The sequence below is a fragment of the Tamandua tetradactyla genome, chromosome 17 (genome assembly GCF_023851605.1).
Source record: "Tamandua tetradactyla isolate mTamTet1 chromosome 17, mTamTet1.pri, whole genome shotgun sequence".
Taxonomy (NCBI): Eukaryota; Metazoa; Chordata; class Mammalia; order Pilosa; family Myrmecophagidae; genus Tamandua; species Tamandua tetradactyla.
This window is the reverse complement of record NC_135343.1, coordinates 43,257,303-43,273,764: the sequence shown is the minus strand read 5'-3', so window position 1 is coordinate 43,273,764 and position 16,462 is coordinate 43,257,303. Positions and strand designations below refer to the sequence as shown.

General features: G+C 38.5%; 1 protein-coding gene and 1 pseudogene across 3 annotated transcripts in view; both read right to left on the bottom strand.

The window, feature by feature from the left end:
• ANXA4 (annexin A4) overlaps window positions 1–16,462 on the bottom strand; it is an 88,917-nt gene that overhangs the window by 23,833 nt on the left and 48,622 nt on the right. For all 3 annotated transcript variants that reach the window (XM_077134463.1, XM_077134461.1, XM_077134462.1), the window contains one exon: window positions 684–771. In XM_077134463.1, the coding sequence (XP_076990578.1) occupies window positions 684–771 (88 nt within the window). The remainder of the gene's footprint in view (window positions 1–683; window positions 772–16,462) is intronic.
• Window positions 6,500–16,041, bottom strand: LOC143661682 (serine/threonine-protein kinase Nek4-like; annotated as a pseudogene).

Sequence of the window (16,462 nt, the reverse complement as noted above, 5' to 3'; positions counted from 1 at the left end):
ACACACAGCCTTCTCACATGAACTCCCACATATGGCATGTCAATACCATCGCAGCCGTGTCTATCACAGCAGCAGGCAGAAGGACATAAGGGAAAGAATGTGCTCTTGGAGCTGGCAAGCCTGACCTTGAGACCAGACCCTGTGCCATTTGACCAATGGCGCTATCTCATTTACTGTGTGACTTTGTGTGAGTTACTGAACTTCTCTGGTCTCAGTCTCTACATCTGTAAAATGGGGTTAAACAATAGCTGCTTTCACTAAATCACTGAGGGCTGTTGCCTATAACCAATGAGATCATGTCTGTGAAAGTGCTTTGTAAATCCTCTGGCACCACACACATAACAGCACTAATTGTAAAACTAATACCTCTCTGAAGTTTTTTCTAAATTCATATTTTCAAATTCAAAACAGATTGAAATCAATGGGGGAACCCAGAATGAGTGCTTTCAATATAAAATTCTTTAGTAAAGTGCCTAGTTAATGCCCTCTCATCCACCTGTCTCGAAAAACTAACTTGTTTCCCACTGCATTTGCTTCAAGTCAGAGCTACTCACAGTTGCTGGTGGACACAGAATCCGTCGTAAGTCACTGAGTCCGGGGAAGCGTCCCCATCATGAACCCATGTGAGTCTCTGCTGTAGGAGGCCCAAGGGAGGACCCCCCCCCTGCCCGGGGGACACTTACCAAGCCCTTTCATGGCCTTCCGCAGGCTCTGGGCATCTTGGGCGGCACTGAATCCAGACGCAGCCTTGACGGTGCCTCCCTTGGCTGCCTGAGAACACAGAGGTGCCGGGACTGAGAACAGCACCTGAGTAACTCGGAGGTGTCATTCATTTGTTCAGCAAACATCCTCTGAGCACCTACTGCCATGTTCTAGGGGAATGCGGCAGTGAACATAAAAGACGAGGCTCCTGCTCCCAGAGGGCTGGTGTTCTGTTTGGGGAAAGTCAACAAGCCAACAAATAAATATTCTAGGACGGGGCCCTGGAGGGGCTGCTGTGAAGAGTGATGTTGGGGCTGAGCTCTGAATGCGACGAAAGAGCTGGCCATGCTAAGATCACCGGAAAGCGCTTCAAGAAGAGGAAACAGCTACTGAGGCTGGGTAGGAAGGCCAGTGTGGCTTAAGTCTGGTGGGCAAGGAAGGGCGTAGAGGGATAAGGAAAACTCTTGTCCCCTGAAAAAAGAGAAAAACTGATCCTCATGGATCAAGCCTTTAGAGCCAGATACTATGGAAACAGAGGATAGAGGAAAATGTTCAAGCATACCACAGGGTCGCAATCAGCAAGGTTCAGACTGAGAAATACTACCAGACACATTTTCTGTTTTGTCTTCAACAATAAATTGTAAGGGGTAGAAAGAGAGATTGAATGAGGAGAACTACAGTTTAAGAGAGATTAAAAAGGCATATCAATAATCACTGTGTAAACCTTATTTGATTCCCAAGTCAAACAGTGAAAAAATAATTTTAATGACATTTATGAGACAATTTTAAATTAGTTTTAAATTAAATTTTTATTATATAAAACTATTCCTAGATGTATCTTACCCTTTATAAAACAACTAAAAAATATATGAGATGCAGAGCTGAAGGGATACAGACTGTGCAACAGGACTGGATACAAAAACTCAGAAATGGACAGCACAATACTATCTAACTGTAATATAATTATGTTAAAACACTGAATGAAGCTGCATGTGAGAATGATAGAGGGAGGAGGGCTGGGGACATAAATGAAATCAGAAAGAAAGATCAATGTTAAAGATTGAGATGGTATAATCTAGGAATCTCTAGAGTGTATAATAATAGTGAAACGTACAAGGTACAATTTTAAAAATGTTTTTGCATGAGGAATAACAAAGGAATGTCATTATTGCAGGGTACTGAAAATAGATGGTAATTAATATTTTAAAATGTCACCTTCTTTGTGAGACTAAAGCAAAAAATGCTTGTTACAAAATTTATATTTTGACTAGTGTATTTCCTAATATAACTTATGTAGATAGTTTGATTGAACGCCATAAGTACTTGGAATCTCAGGTAGGAAATGAGATTTTGTTGGTTTGCCCAGAGTGATGCCCTGATGAATCCCAGAGTGATTCGATCAGTGAGTGGAAAAGTATCTGCAAAGCCCCCTTTGGGGAGTGGTGAGAACGGGGAGAAATTCAACTTCCCCAAGTTGAATTCTTGATATTCTCACAAACAGTGTGGACAACCAAAGCTATAGGCAGAGCCCCCAGTCTTGGGGTTTGTTCATATGAAACTTAACCCCGCAAAGGGTAGGTCAAGTCTACTTAAAATTTAGGCCTAAGAGTCACCCCCAAGAGAGCCTCTTTTGTTGCTCAGATGTGGCCCCTCTCTCCAGCCAACACAGTGAGCAGTCTCACCACCCTACCCCTCTCTATGTGGAACATGACTCCCAGAGGTGTGGACCTTCCTGGCAACATGGGACAGAGATCTTGGAATGAGCTGAGACTTAGCATCAAGGGATTGAGAAAACCTTCTCGACCAAAAGGGGGAAGAGGGGAATGAGACAAAGTGTCAATGGCTGAGAGATTCCAAACAGAGTCGAGAAGTTATCCTGGAGGTTATTCTTATGCATCAAGTAGATATCATCTTGTTATTCAAGATGTAATGGAGAGGCTGGAGGGAACTGCCTGAAAATGTGGAGCTGTGTTCCAGTAGCCATGTTTCTTGAGGATGACTGAATAATGATACAGCTGTAACGGTGTGACTGTGTGATTGTGAAAACCTTGTGTCTGATGCTCCTTTTATCTGCCTTGTCAACAGATGAGTAGAACATATGGAATAAAAATAAATAATAGGGGGAACAAATGTTAAAATAAATTTAGTTTGAAATGCTGGCGATCAATGAAGGCAAGGGGTAAGGGGTATGATAGGGATAATCTTTTTTTTTTTTTCTTTCCTGTGTTCGTTTTATTTCTTTTTCTATTGTCTTTTTGTTTCTTTTTCTGAATTAATGCAAATGTTCTAAGAAATGATGAATATGCAACTAGGTGATGATATTGTGAATTACTGATTATGTATGTTGTTTTGTTTCTTTTTTTAATTAAAAAAAAAAAGATGTAATGGAGAGGCTGGAGGGAACTGCCTGAAAATGTAGAGCTGTGTTCCAATAGCCATGTTTCTTGAAGATGACTGAATAATGATATAGCTTTCACAATGTGACTGTGTGATTGTGAAAACCTTGTGTCTGATGCTCCTTTGATCTACCTTGTCAACAGATGAGTAGAATATATGGAATAAAAATGAATAATAGGGGGAAGAAATGTTAAAATAAATTTGGTTTGAAATGCTAGTGATCAGTGAAAGTGAGGGGTAAGGGGTATGGTAGGTAAAAGTTTTTTTTCTCTGTTTTCATTTTATTTCTTTTTCTAATGTTTTTTTATTTCTTTTTCTGAATGGATGCAAATGTTCTAAGAAATTATGAATATGCAACTAAGTGATGATATTGTGAATTACTGATTATCTATGTTAATTTTTATTTCATTTGTTATTTTTTAAATTAATAAATAAATTAATGAAAAAAATATATATGAGATGCACATGATACATTTAAAACATGGGAAGATAATCAATATCTTGCTGCACATAAAGACAAATTTCAGTAGACAAATATTAAAAATATCCAACATAACTAAAAGAATCTGAGATTTACTTATAAATTGCTTAATTCCAAAAGGACTTAGTACTTAAGTGTTTTAGCTGATGGAAAAATAAATCTAAAAAAAGAAGTGTAAGCAAAATTTATGTAATAACACATTGGATTTACAAAGCCAAAATATATTTTAGTTTCAATTATTGTATACCCTAAATGAAGTTCATATTAAATGAAAATAAATGTTGAACATCCCTCAATGTATAAAAAAGGAAATCAATTGCTGAAGTACTAGAATACAACTTGACATTCTTCAAATCTACACTCAGAATCATAAATTGACTTTAAAAAAAAAATTATCAACTACTACTAAATGTCATTAAAATGATAAGTGTTATCACTGGACATATGATGCCATTTTTTTCTACTATTGCTTTTATCACTACAGTACAATATAAAACTTCAAATCCAATATTTTATGGCCCTGGTTTCAATCTAAATAATACTTAAAAAATAATTCTAGCTATGAAGTTGGTGGTTTATGGCTCATTAAATAGTGACCAAATAAAGGTCTTAAAGAAGATTTTTCCTTATAAAGAATATGATAGTGGTACAAGATAGGGGAAGGGGAGAGAATGACCCGGACTATGGCCCCGGGGGGGGGGGGGCGGGTGTGTATGCGTGTGAGTGATCATGAGGGTCTTCAGTGATTCTTGGGGAGAAGAGAGGCAGGGGGATCCGGGCAAAATCACCAGGGACAGATGGTGCCGTGCAGGGAGGTGAGGATGGGAGGAACTGGCCTCCCTCTGCTCCAGTCTGCCACAGCTGCCGGCTGGGGAAACCTCCCTGGGTGGCTCTGCAGCCAGCTGCACCCATGGGGAGCCCCAATGCAGGGCTTTCCATCCATGGTGAAGAGCCGGCCTCTGGGCACAGGGAGTGGTCACCCAGCCAGGTGTTAAAAATAGCTGGCCGGTTGGGCACAGTATGTGGATTCAACAAGGCACCGAGGGCCAGCTGCTCCCCCTGGGTGCTTCTGTCCACTCCCCAATTCTGCACCAGGACCAGCCACCCCATCACCGTGGGCCTGGAGCACACAGGCCTGGAGCTGCTGCGCCTGGAACTGCACAGGCCGGCTTCCCAGCTGGCTGCTGTCGTCAGCAAGGGGCAGGCCTGATGGCAGGAAGTACCTCCGGAGCGCCAACTGCTGGCGAGAAGTGGTATACACAGGCTGGCAAATGCCCTATCTGCCTAGGTTTTGTTTTTTCTTTTTTCTATTTTTAAAATATATTTTTCATGATATATTTTTATTAGTAGTATTATTGTTGGTTTTTATTTTTATTGTTATTTATATGTATTTTTATCTATTTATATCTTTATTCATTTTTTATTTTACTTGCTTCTCCTCTCCCTTCTCTGGTCACCAGTCTGAGTTCACTCCCATTAAATCTTGGGCTGTCTGCTTCTGACTTTGGGCCCTACAACTGTTGAGGTGTGCTTTTTTTCATATTTTTATTTCATCCTATTTATTTATTTTGGAGGGGTGCATGGGTCAGGAATCGAGCCTGTGTCTTCCATGTGGCCAGGTAGCCATTCTACTACAGAAACACCCGTGTACCCCTGCATAGCCTTTAATAGACCTTCAGTAGAACTGTACCCCTACATGAGGTCTGGGCCTTGGTGTGGCAGGGAAATACTGACAAAGTGCAAAAGGAAACCTTCAACACAAAACCAAGTAAATACAAAGCTTTAGATTAATGAAGGAAACCAACTTGCAAAATAACCTTACTAAGATAATCAAATGCCCCAAGCACAATAGAAAATCAAAAAGCACGTGCAAATCCAAGCATAACCGGCCCAGCCAATTGACCAAATCATAATGCTGAGGGGACACAGAATATGGAACAACTACTCAAGAATATTTATAAAAAATTAAAGGATATTGGAAAGACACTAAATGAGCATAAAGAAGAATTCAAAAGATTAAATAGAAAAATGACAGATCTCACAGAGATGAAAGTAGACCAAATTAAAAATATACTTGTGCTGGTTTGAAAGGATGTATGTCCCCTAGAAAAGCCATGTTTTAATCAAAATCCCATTTCGTAAAGGCAGAATAATCCCTATCCAATACTGTATGTTTGAAACTGTAATCAGATCATCTCCCTGGAGCTGATCAAGAGCGGTTGTTAAACTGGATTAGGTGATGACATGTCTCCACTCATTTGTGTGGGTCTTGATAAGTTTCTGAAGTCCTACGAAAGAGGAAACATTTTGGAGAAAGGAGGAGATTCAGAGAAAGCAGAGCAGAACGACATAGCCATGAGAAGCAGAGTCCTTCAGAGGACTTCAGAAGCCAATGACCTTCAGAGATGAAGAAGGAAAATGTCTCCTGGGGAGCTTCATGAAACAGGAAGCCAGGAGAAGAAGCTAGCAGATGATGTTGTGTTTGCCATATGTCCTTCAAATGAGAGAGGAACCCTGACCTTTCCAGATGAGAGAGAAACTCTGACTGTATTTGCCATGAGGCTTCTCACTTGAGAGAGAAACCCTGAACTTCATCAGCCCTCTTGAACCAAGGTATCTTTCCCTGGATGCCTTAGATTGGACATTTCTAAAGACTTGCTTTAATTGGGACATTTTCTCGCTCTTAGAACTGTAAACAAGCAACTTATTAAATTCCCCTATTTAAAAGCCATTCTGTTTCTGGTATTTTGCATCCTGGCAGATAGCAAACTAGAACAATACTAGAGACAGATGATAGCAGATTTGAAGAAGAAGAAGGAAGAATAAGTGAGCTAGAAGACAGAAAAATTGAAGTAGCGTGCACAAAAGAATAAAAGGCAAGATGGAAAAAATGGGACTTGATCTTAGGGAAATGGGAAATGATGGAATACAACAGGCATGTAAATATAAGAATCATGGGTTTCCCAGAAGGAGAAGAGAAAAGGACTGGGAAAGTTAGTTGAAGACATGATTGAGGAAAACTTCCCAATCCTTATAGAAGACATAAATAAACAACTCAAAGAGGCCCAAAGAAGTCCAAATAGAGTAAATCCAAATAGGCCTACTCCAAGACACATACTAATCAAACTGTCAAATGTTGAAGAAAAACAGAAAGTCCTGAAAGCAGCATGAGAAAAGAGATCTGCTACACACAAGGGAAAACACTTAAGACTAACTTCAGACTACTCAACAGGCACCATGGAAGCAGAAGGCAGTTGTATGATATATTTAAGATCCTGAATGAGAAAGACTTCTAGCCAAGAATTCTTTATCCAGTCAAGTTGTCCCTCAAAACTGAGGGAGAAATTAAAATCCTCAAAGACAAGAAAAGACTGAGAGAACTCATCAACAAGAGACCTGCCCTACAAGAAATACTAAAGGGAGTCCTCTTAGCTAAAAAATAAAAGACAGGAGAGGGAGATCTGGATGAGGGCACAGAATTGATGAGTACCAGTAATTTGAAAGATAAAAAGAGAGAGAGGGAAAAGAATAATAGTCTACCAAATAAAAACTAAGAGATAAGATGGTAGATTCAAGAACTGCTTGTACAGTAATAACTTTGAACATTAATGGACTAAACTCAGCAGATAAAAGATACAAATTGGCAAAATGGATCAAAACATATAATCCATCTATATGCTGTTTACAAGAGACACATCTTAGACTCAAAGACACAATTAGATTGAAAGTGAAAGAATGGAAAAAGATCTTCTATGCAAGCTGTAGCCAAAAGAAAGCAGCTATACTAATAGCAGACAAAACAGACTTCAAATGTAAAGACATCATAAGAAACAAAGAAGAACACTATATATAAATAAAATGGACAATTCACCATGAAGAAATAACAATCATAAATGTGTATGCTCTCAATCATGGAGCCTCAAAGTACATGAGGCAAACACTGGCAAAACTGGGGGGAGCTGTAAATGTTTCAGTAATAATAATGGGAGGCTTCAATACACCAATCTCCACCATAGAACAACCAGACAGAGGATCAACAAAGAAACAGAGAATCTAAACAATAGGATAAACGAATTAGACTTAATAGATATATATCAATTATTACCTACCAAAACACCAGCATATATGTTGTTCTCTAGTGCACATGGAACATTCTCCAGGATAGATCATATACTGGGATACAAAATGAGTCTTTGAGAATTTAATAAAATTGAAATTATCCAAAACATTTTCTCTGGCCACAATGGAATGAAGCTGGAAATTAATAATCACCAAAGAACCAGAGCTTTCACAAATACATGGAGATTAAACAACACACTCTTAAATAGTCAGTGGGTCAAAGAAGAAATTGCTAGAGAAATCAGTAAATATCTGGAGGTGGATAATAATGAGAATACAACATATCAGAACTTATGGGATGTGGCAAGGACAGCGGTGAGATGGAAATTTATAGCCCTAAACGTCTATATTAAAATATAAGAATGAACAAAAATTGAGGACTTACCTGCTCACCTGGAGAATTTAGAGAAAGAACAGCAAACTAACCCCAGAGCCAATAAAAGCTGAGAAATCACAAAGAGTGAAGCAGAAATAAACAAACTGGAAAACAACAGAAAGAATCAACAAAACCAAAAGTTGGTTCTTCGAGAAAATCAATAAAATTGATGGCGCCCTAGCTAGACTAACAAAGAAAAAAAGAGATAGGACATAAGTAAACAAAATCGTAAATGAGAGTGGTTGTTACCAAGGATCCTGAAAAAATTTTTAAAAATCACAACAGAATACTACCAACAACTATATACTTACAAACTAGACAACTTAGATGAAATGCACAAATTCCTAGAAGCACATGGACTACCTCTACTGATTCATGAAGAAATAGAAGATCTCAACAAACCAATTACAAGTAAAGAGATTCAATTAGTCACTAAAAATCTTCCACAAAGAAAAGCCCAGGATCAGATGGCTTCACAGGGGAATTTTATTAAACATTCCAAAAAGGACTAACAAGAATCCTGCTCAAACTCTTCAAAAAAATTGAGGGAAAAGGAATGCTACCTAACTTTTTTTTTTTTTTTAACATGGGCAGGCACCGGGAATAGAACCTGGGTCCTCTGGCATGGCAGGCGAGCATTCTTGCCTGCTGACCCACTGTGGCCCACCCGCTACCTAACATTTTATGAAGCTAACATCACTCTAATACCAAAACTGGATGAAGGTGCTACAAGAAAGGAAAACTACAGATTAATCTTCCTAATGAACATAGATGAAAAAATGCTCAACAAAATACTAGCAAATTGAATCCAACAACACAGTAAAAGGATTATGCATCATGACCAAACCAGGAATGCAAGGGTGGTTCAACAAAAGAAAATCAATCAAGGTAATACAGCACATTAACACATAGGAAGGAAAAATTAGGAGATCATATCGACTGATGCTGAAAAAGCATTCAACAAAATTCAGCTCCTTTCCTGATAAAAACACTTCAAAAGGTAGAAATCGAAGGGAATTTCTTCAATATCATAAAGGGCATATATAAAAAACCTTAGCCAGCATCATACTTAATGATGAGAGACCATAAGCATTCCCCCTAAGATTGGAAATGAGACAAGGATGCCCATTGTCACTACTATTATTCAACATTGTACTGGAAGTCCTAGCTGGAGTGATTAGACAGGAGAAAGAAATAAAAGTCATCCAAATAGGATAGGAAGAAGTAAAATTTCATTATTTGAAGATGACATGATCTTATACTTAGAAAACCCTGAGAAATCTTTCACAAAGCTCTTGCGCCAATAAGTAAATTTAGAAAAGTGGTGGGATGCAAGATTAATGTATAAAAATCAGTAATGTTTCTATACACAAACAATGACCTATCTGAGGAGCAATTAAGGAAAAATTCCATTCAAATAGCGACCAAGAGAATCAGATATCTAAGAATAAGCCTAACCAGGGATGTGAAGGATTTGTACATACAAAACAAAAAACACTGCTAAAAGAAATTTAAAATGACCTAAATATATGTAAAGACATTCCTTGCTCATGGATAGGAAGGCTGAATGTCATTAAGATATTGATTTTACCCTAATTGTAAGTACCAATCAAAATCCCAACAACCTACTTTGAAGACTTGGAAAAGCTAGTTATCGAGTTTAGTTGGAAGAGAAAGAGACCCCAAATAACTAAAGATATCATAAAAAAGAAAAGCAAAGTAGGAGACTACCACTTCCTGACTTTAAAGCTTACTATAAAGCCACATTGGTCAAAACAGCATGGTATTGGCACAAAGATAGAAGCATTGACCAATGGAATCAAACCAAGAGTGCAGAGATAGACCACCAAATTTACAGACAATTGATCTTTGATAAGGCCCCCAAATCCACTGAACTGGGACATGGGAGAATTGGGTATCAATGACCAAAAGAATGAAAGAGGACCCCCTACCTTACACCTTATATGAAAATTAATTCAAAATGTATTAAAGACCTAAATGTAGGAACCCAAACCATAAAACTCCTAGAAGAAAATGCAGAGAAACAGCTTCAAGATCTAGCAATAGGAGTTGGCTTCTTAAACTTTAAACCTACATGCAGCATAAGCAACAAAAGAAAAAATAGTCAAATGGGAACTCCTTAAGATCAAGAGCTTCTATGCCTCAAAGGACATTGTTAAAAAGATGAAGAGGCAGTCAAATTAATGGGAGAAAACATTAGGAAACCACATATTGGATAAAGGCTTGATATTCTGTGTACATAAAGAAATTATACAGCTCAACAACAAAAGAGCAAACAACCCAATTATAAAATGGGCAGAGGATATGAATAGACACTTTTCTGAAGAGCAAATACAGATGGCTAAAAAGCACATGAAGAGATGCTCATTTTCATTAGATATAAGGGAAATGCAGATCAAGACTACAATGAGATACGAACTCACACCTATAAGAATGGCTGCTATTAAACAAATAGAAAACTACAAATGTTGGAAGGGATGTGGAGAAGTTGGAACACTTAGTCACATTGGTGGGAATGTATAATGGTTCCTCAGTCAGATAAATCCTGGGGCCCACAGGGATGAGCCTCTCCAAGATTATGGATTGATTACAACCCCCTAACCTTTAGTGTCAACACCCCTTCTCAACATAAAAAAGTCAGAACAGACATTACCTTTATCGCCTAAAGATCCATACAGATTGGGAGAGGGATAAGAGGAGAAGGAGGAGGTATAACAGAGAAAATAGAATTTGACAAACGAGTATGGCTGCTGAATATTAATATTCCTTCCAGCCTCCGTGTTTTGGAGCAGATAGAAGGAAAAATCTGAAATAGTGGAATGGTAGCACATGGAAAACTCTGGGATTTGTTTGGTAACTACTTGTTGAAGTGTGCTTTGAAAATTATTGCTTTTTAAAAAAATTTTTATAAAGAAATGCTTTATATATATGTTATATTTTACAATAAAAATATGATAGAGGGTTTTTTCTTTCTTTTTTTTTCTTTTCTAAGCTTGCTTCATAATATACTGTTCAGTCCGAATTTTTTTTCAGGTAAAAAAAAAACCCAAAGAGAGGTATAAGTATCCTGAATGGCCTCCAAGCTATTGTGATGGGTTTGTTTGATTTTTAAGGCAAAAACATTTGAAAATAGGTCTTTAGTTCTGATAACAGATAAAAATAAGGTCTCAAAAATTCACATTTTCTTCAAAAAATTTTAACTGGTGAGCTTCCACATTGTGAGTCATATACTTTAAACCCATGTATTTCCCCAAACGTATTTCTCTCCAATTCATTCTCCATTTCCAAAAGACCATATACCAGCATTAAAAGTTGAACCTCCAGACCACAGATTGCATCAGCTTCCAAGATTTCAACTACTCTTCTGATTTTTTCAGAACCTAGCACAACAGCTAAATGTGGCTCTTTAAAATGAAGTTCTTCTGTCTCTTTTGCAACTTTTCCATGAGGTATCAGTGTGTTGCGATATTTCCAGTAAAATCTGAACTCTGACACTGGATTTGGTACTGGGAGATCTTCACAGCTCTCTTTAGGGTCCAGTTTTGGGGTCTGAGTCATAAATTGTACCAAGTTACTCATTTCATTTGTATGACCTTTTCTTCCTGGAATCCCCATTGGACTTATCTGTTGAACGTGCAGAAGAACTTAACTCAACCTTAGACAACGGTTCCGCACCTTTTCCTAAGCAGCACTGTAGTCAGAAGAGAACCACTGGGCAGGGATGGGCTGACCCTCGTTCTGTAACTTTTCTGGTCCTGCCACACTCCAAGAGGCTCTCCTCACTGAAGAGACTGCAGGAAAAATCTCTGCTTGGGACTGCTTTAGTCATCTCCTCTCTCTCCCGATAAAGGTTGAACCATCGATGATGTGCCCTTATTCCTTGGCGTTGATGTCAAATTTGCTTTCCAACAGTGGAAAGAGAAGGCAAAAGTCAAGAAAGAATGTCCTGGAACCATCTCTTCTGCCAGCACTGCCAAATCAGGGAGTGTTCAGATCCAGGGCTGTGCAGCTGTAAGCCTGCGTGGATTCTGTCCTGGTTTTCTATAATATGTTCACCAGCCACTCAATCAAGACTGATAGGAGCAAAGAGCTTAATGAGCTTCTCCATGGAATCCAAATGGTCCTGGTCCTTTGGCTGTTGGTCTTTGCTTAGAGGCTGCAGAGCCTTCACCACATCCTTCCCTCCCTGGCGGCACCATCAGAGCACCATGTGGGAATCGGGTGTTCAGACTGAGCGCTGGACTTCGCGTTATCCTGTATTCTCTTCTCCTTCACTGGAGAAATAGTGCATTTACCTTCTAGCTCATTAGAGGAATCGAAGTGTCTTGGTTGATTCTCCTGAACTAAATTTCATTGAATTGCTCCTTTCTGCAGATATGATGTTGGGGGTGGCTCGCTACTCTATGGGACAGCTCTTGCCCGCTTTGCAGGGCTGGCCTTCCTGACTGGCAGATATCTTCACGGGGCCGATGACCACAGGTTTCTCCTGGGGCAAATGTTTGCTTTCAGCCAGTATGTATGTCTGGGAGCCCTCAAAGGAATGTGGTTGGCGCAGGATTACATCATTATTTGATTGAGTCTTCCCAGAAACCCTTATAGTAACAGGCTTGGATTTACAGTCACCCCTGCTTCCCCCCTTTTTTAAAATGTTAATAACATATCTAATTTAATCCAATGTCATTCCAACATTTAATCAATATAAATTTTTTTTCACAATCACACAGCCACATTGTAAAAGCTATATAGTTATACAACTGTCTTCAAGAATCAAGGCTACTGGAACAGTGCTCAACAGTATCAGCTACTTCCCTCCAGCCACTCCAATATACCATAAACTAAAAAGGGATATCTACGTAATGCATAAGAATAACCTCCAGGATAACCTCTCAACTCTGTTTGAAATCTCTCAGCCACTGAGACTTTATTTTTTCTCATTTCCCTCTTCCCCCTTTTGGTCAAGAAGTCTTTCTCATTTCCATGATGCTGGGTCCCAGCTCATCCCTAAGAGTCAGGTCCCACATTGCCAGGGAGATTTACACCCTTGGGAGTCATGTCCCACGTAGAGGGGGAGGGCAGTGAGTTCACCTGCTGAGTTGACTTAGAGAGACAATCACTCTTTTTTAATAATAATCTTTTTTTTAATTAAAAAAAAATATAACAACAAACAAAAACATTCTTAACATATGATCATTCCGTTCTACATATATAATCAGTAATTCACAATGTCATCACATAGTTGCATATTCATCATCATGATCATTTCTTAGAACATCTGCATCAATTCAGAAAAAGAAAAAGAGAAAAAAATTCATACATACCATACCCCTTACCCCTCCCTTTCATTGATCACTAGCATTTCAACCTACTATATTTTAATAATAATCTTTAAATATTATTTTGCCTTTGCAATCTTCAGAAAACAAGGAGATCTGGCGCTTTATGTATGGCTGCTTCCATACGCTCCTCAAGAGGGTCTTTCTTCAGGCTTTTTGCTCAGCATGGCTCTGAGTACTTCTACCAGCTCTGGGCTGTAATCTTTTGCGGAGGGCTGCAGCTTATCTTCACTTCAATGACCCGGTAACTAAATAATTCATGCTTTTTGCACTGAAAGCATGCTTCAGGGTGGCCTTTTCACAGACACACCATCCCAAGGCCCAAACATCAGACTTGGAGTTGTAGAGTTTGTTTGAGAATAGTTCAGGATTCTTAACAGTCAAAGATTACTCATGTTTGCCCCAAATCTCTTATGCTTTAATTTAAAATCCATTTCTTCTTGACTGATTCTCCCCAAACATGAAGAACATTTATTCAGAAATATTTATGGTGCCTTTACATTGTGACAGATGAGGTATTAAGCTCTGGGGACTCAAAAATTAATGGACATGCCTCTTGTCTTCCAGAAGCTCTAACCATATCACCCTTAGTGTTCATTCTACTCCAGGAAAATTCCTCAGTTGCTTTCATCTTTCTTCTTAGAACAGTTTTTCCATCATGTCGATTATTTATTGGAAAGATATAGGACATATCTTAAGGGAAGGAAAACCACGTAATACTATCACAATATTGTAATTTCCAACTGTTTTCCATCATTTTATTTTAGGCTTTACTCATTTGTGTGATGATTTTTAAATAGTAGCAATAACAGCTTAAGTAACAATTCTGTTTTCTGCTTTTTTTTCATTTAATATAGGAAAATGCTTGGAATAGAATGAGAAATGAAAGAAGCAGGATACAAAAGTATATATTTGCTCTCATCTTAACTATGCAATATGTTTATATTAAATTTTATATCATTAAATTATTCTAGATGGAGGACTTATGGGAGTTTTAACTTTCTTAATTCTTTTTTTTTCTAAGTTTCAAATTCTCAACATTGAGCATCTGATAAGTGATACATTTCTAAAGAAAAATTATTTTAAAAGTCATTGTACCTGAGTATTTAAATTTTTAAGGAAGTATAGTGAAACACATAGCTCTTAAATTTACTTTTAGGTGAGTTTTGATGAATGCATATACTCTCCTATCAAGACAGAGCATTTTATTATACTAGAAAGTTCTATCATGCCCCTTCCTGGCCAATTTCTGTCCTGCCCCCCTCCCCACCCCAAAAACACAACACTCTTCTGATATATTATCAGTATAGTTATTTGTACCTGTTCTGGAGAGTCCTAGAATGAAGACATACAGTATGTACTCTTTGGTGTGTGGCTTCTTTTGTTGTGTATTATATTTTTAATAATTCATCCAAGATGCTATATATATATATATCAGCAGTCTGTCCCTTCTTTTTATTGCTGATTAGTATCCCATTGTATTGCATCTAATTTTTTTATCTTATTTTAATGACTGAATAATAATTTATCAACTGTGATGTAGCCCCTATTTACAGCTATTCTTTTTTATCATTCTTCCCCATATCTTCCCTCTTTTTTCTGTGCCCATTCTGTGCTCATTCTTCCTGAGATGGACTCTGCTGCCTTCCCTGAACAGATAATGGCACATTTTGCCCTGAAATTCAATCGATACAGATTCTTAAGTGCTAAAAGGGGGCAAATTTCTTGAGCTTATCTTTCTCCTGGAAAAAGCATTACTAAGATTGTTAACTATAAACCAAATCACTCTTGTAAATCTCTCTATTGATTCATCTTGTTAGATATTAATTTTAATCCTGGCGTAGTGCCCTCAGCAATGCAATTTGCTTTTAAAATCCAATTCAGCATTTGAGAACCACCCCAAAATTTTTCAATACTTGCGTTCCAGGAGAGCCTTCTGAGCTGTTTGATTCAGAAAGCTGTCTCGGGTAGAAAAGCCAAGGGGTGAGTTAGGTCATGTCGGAATTTCAGCAGCAAATCCCCAATGCTTAGGTTGGGGAAACAGATTGTACAAGAAAAGAAGTACCTAAGAAAGTTGCTTCCTAGACTTGTACTTCCTCTGTCAGGTGTGTGAAGGGACTGTGTGATGTGGGTGCTGGATGCTGAGTGTGTCCAGGACATGAAAACCTGTTCATTCAGTGCACACAGCCCATGCCCTCTGGTAGCTGTGGCCTTTGGGTGGGCATGATGAGAGGTCCAGGCCTAGCCGGACTGGCTCACAAAGCTCAAAGATGGCTTAATAGAGAACTGCCCTTAAAGTATAAGAATCCTCCATTCCTTTCGATGACCCACATCACCTCCTTGGGTAATGTTAAATCTCAGAAAGCTTTAGATACTACATCATTTTTGCAAACTTGTTACAAATGCCCTAGTCTGCATTTTGTTTTGTCCTCGCCCAATAGGCTTGCATTGAGGCTGTTATGAGACGGAGATATAAGAATCTCACTATTATATTTATTGTGGAGATGTTGTTGAAGTCACATTTAGTAAATGATGACGATGATGATAACCAAGTTTGTTTACTGTTTGTTAGGCTCTGTGCTAAATGTATTACATACATTATCCTACTTCATTGTTATAACACTATGGGTTAATACGATTTCCAGTGTACAGGTGAGAAAAATGAAACTTTCCCTAGGCCACACAGCCAGAAAGTTTGAAGCCAAGAGACAAACCCGGGTCTTAGACCACTCCAATACCTGTGCTCCTTCCACTAAGCTAGACCACCTCACTATAGCTAAACATGTCTCTTGCATGACTATCCATAGGTGAAATTTCCCTAAGAGCCAGGATCCCCTTCGTAGTGTTCATGGTCCCCCCGGGAACGCAAAGGAAACTGAGCTGAATATCACCACGAGTCTTAGGAGATTTTACTGGTGACATGGGCTCCAGGTTATGGGGCACATTTCGGTCAAGGCTTATGTAAGCTGTAAAACCATCTCCCTCTGCAGAAGTTGCAGTCTTCTCCCTGTTCAGCCTTCCCATCACTGTAAC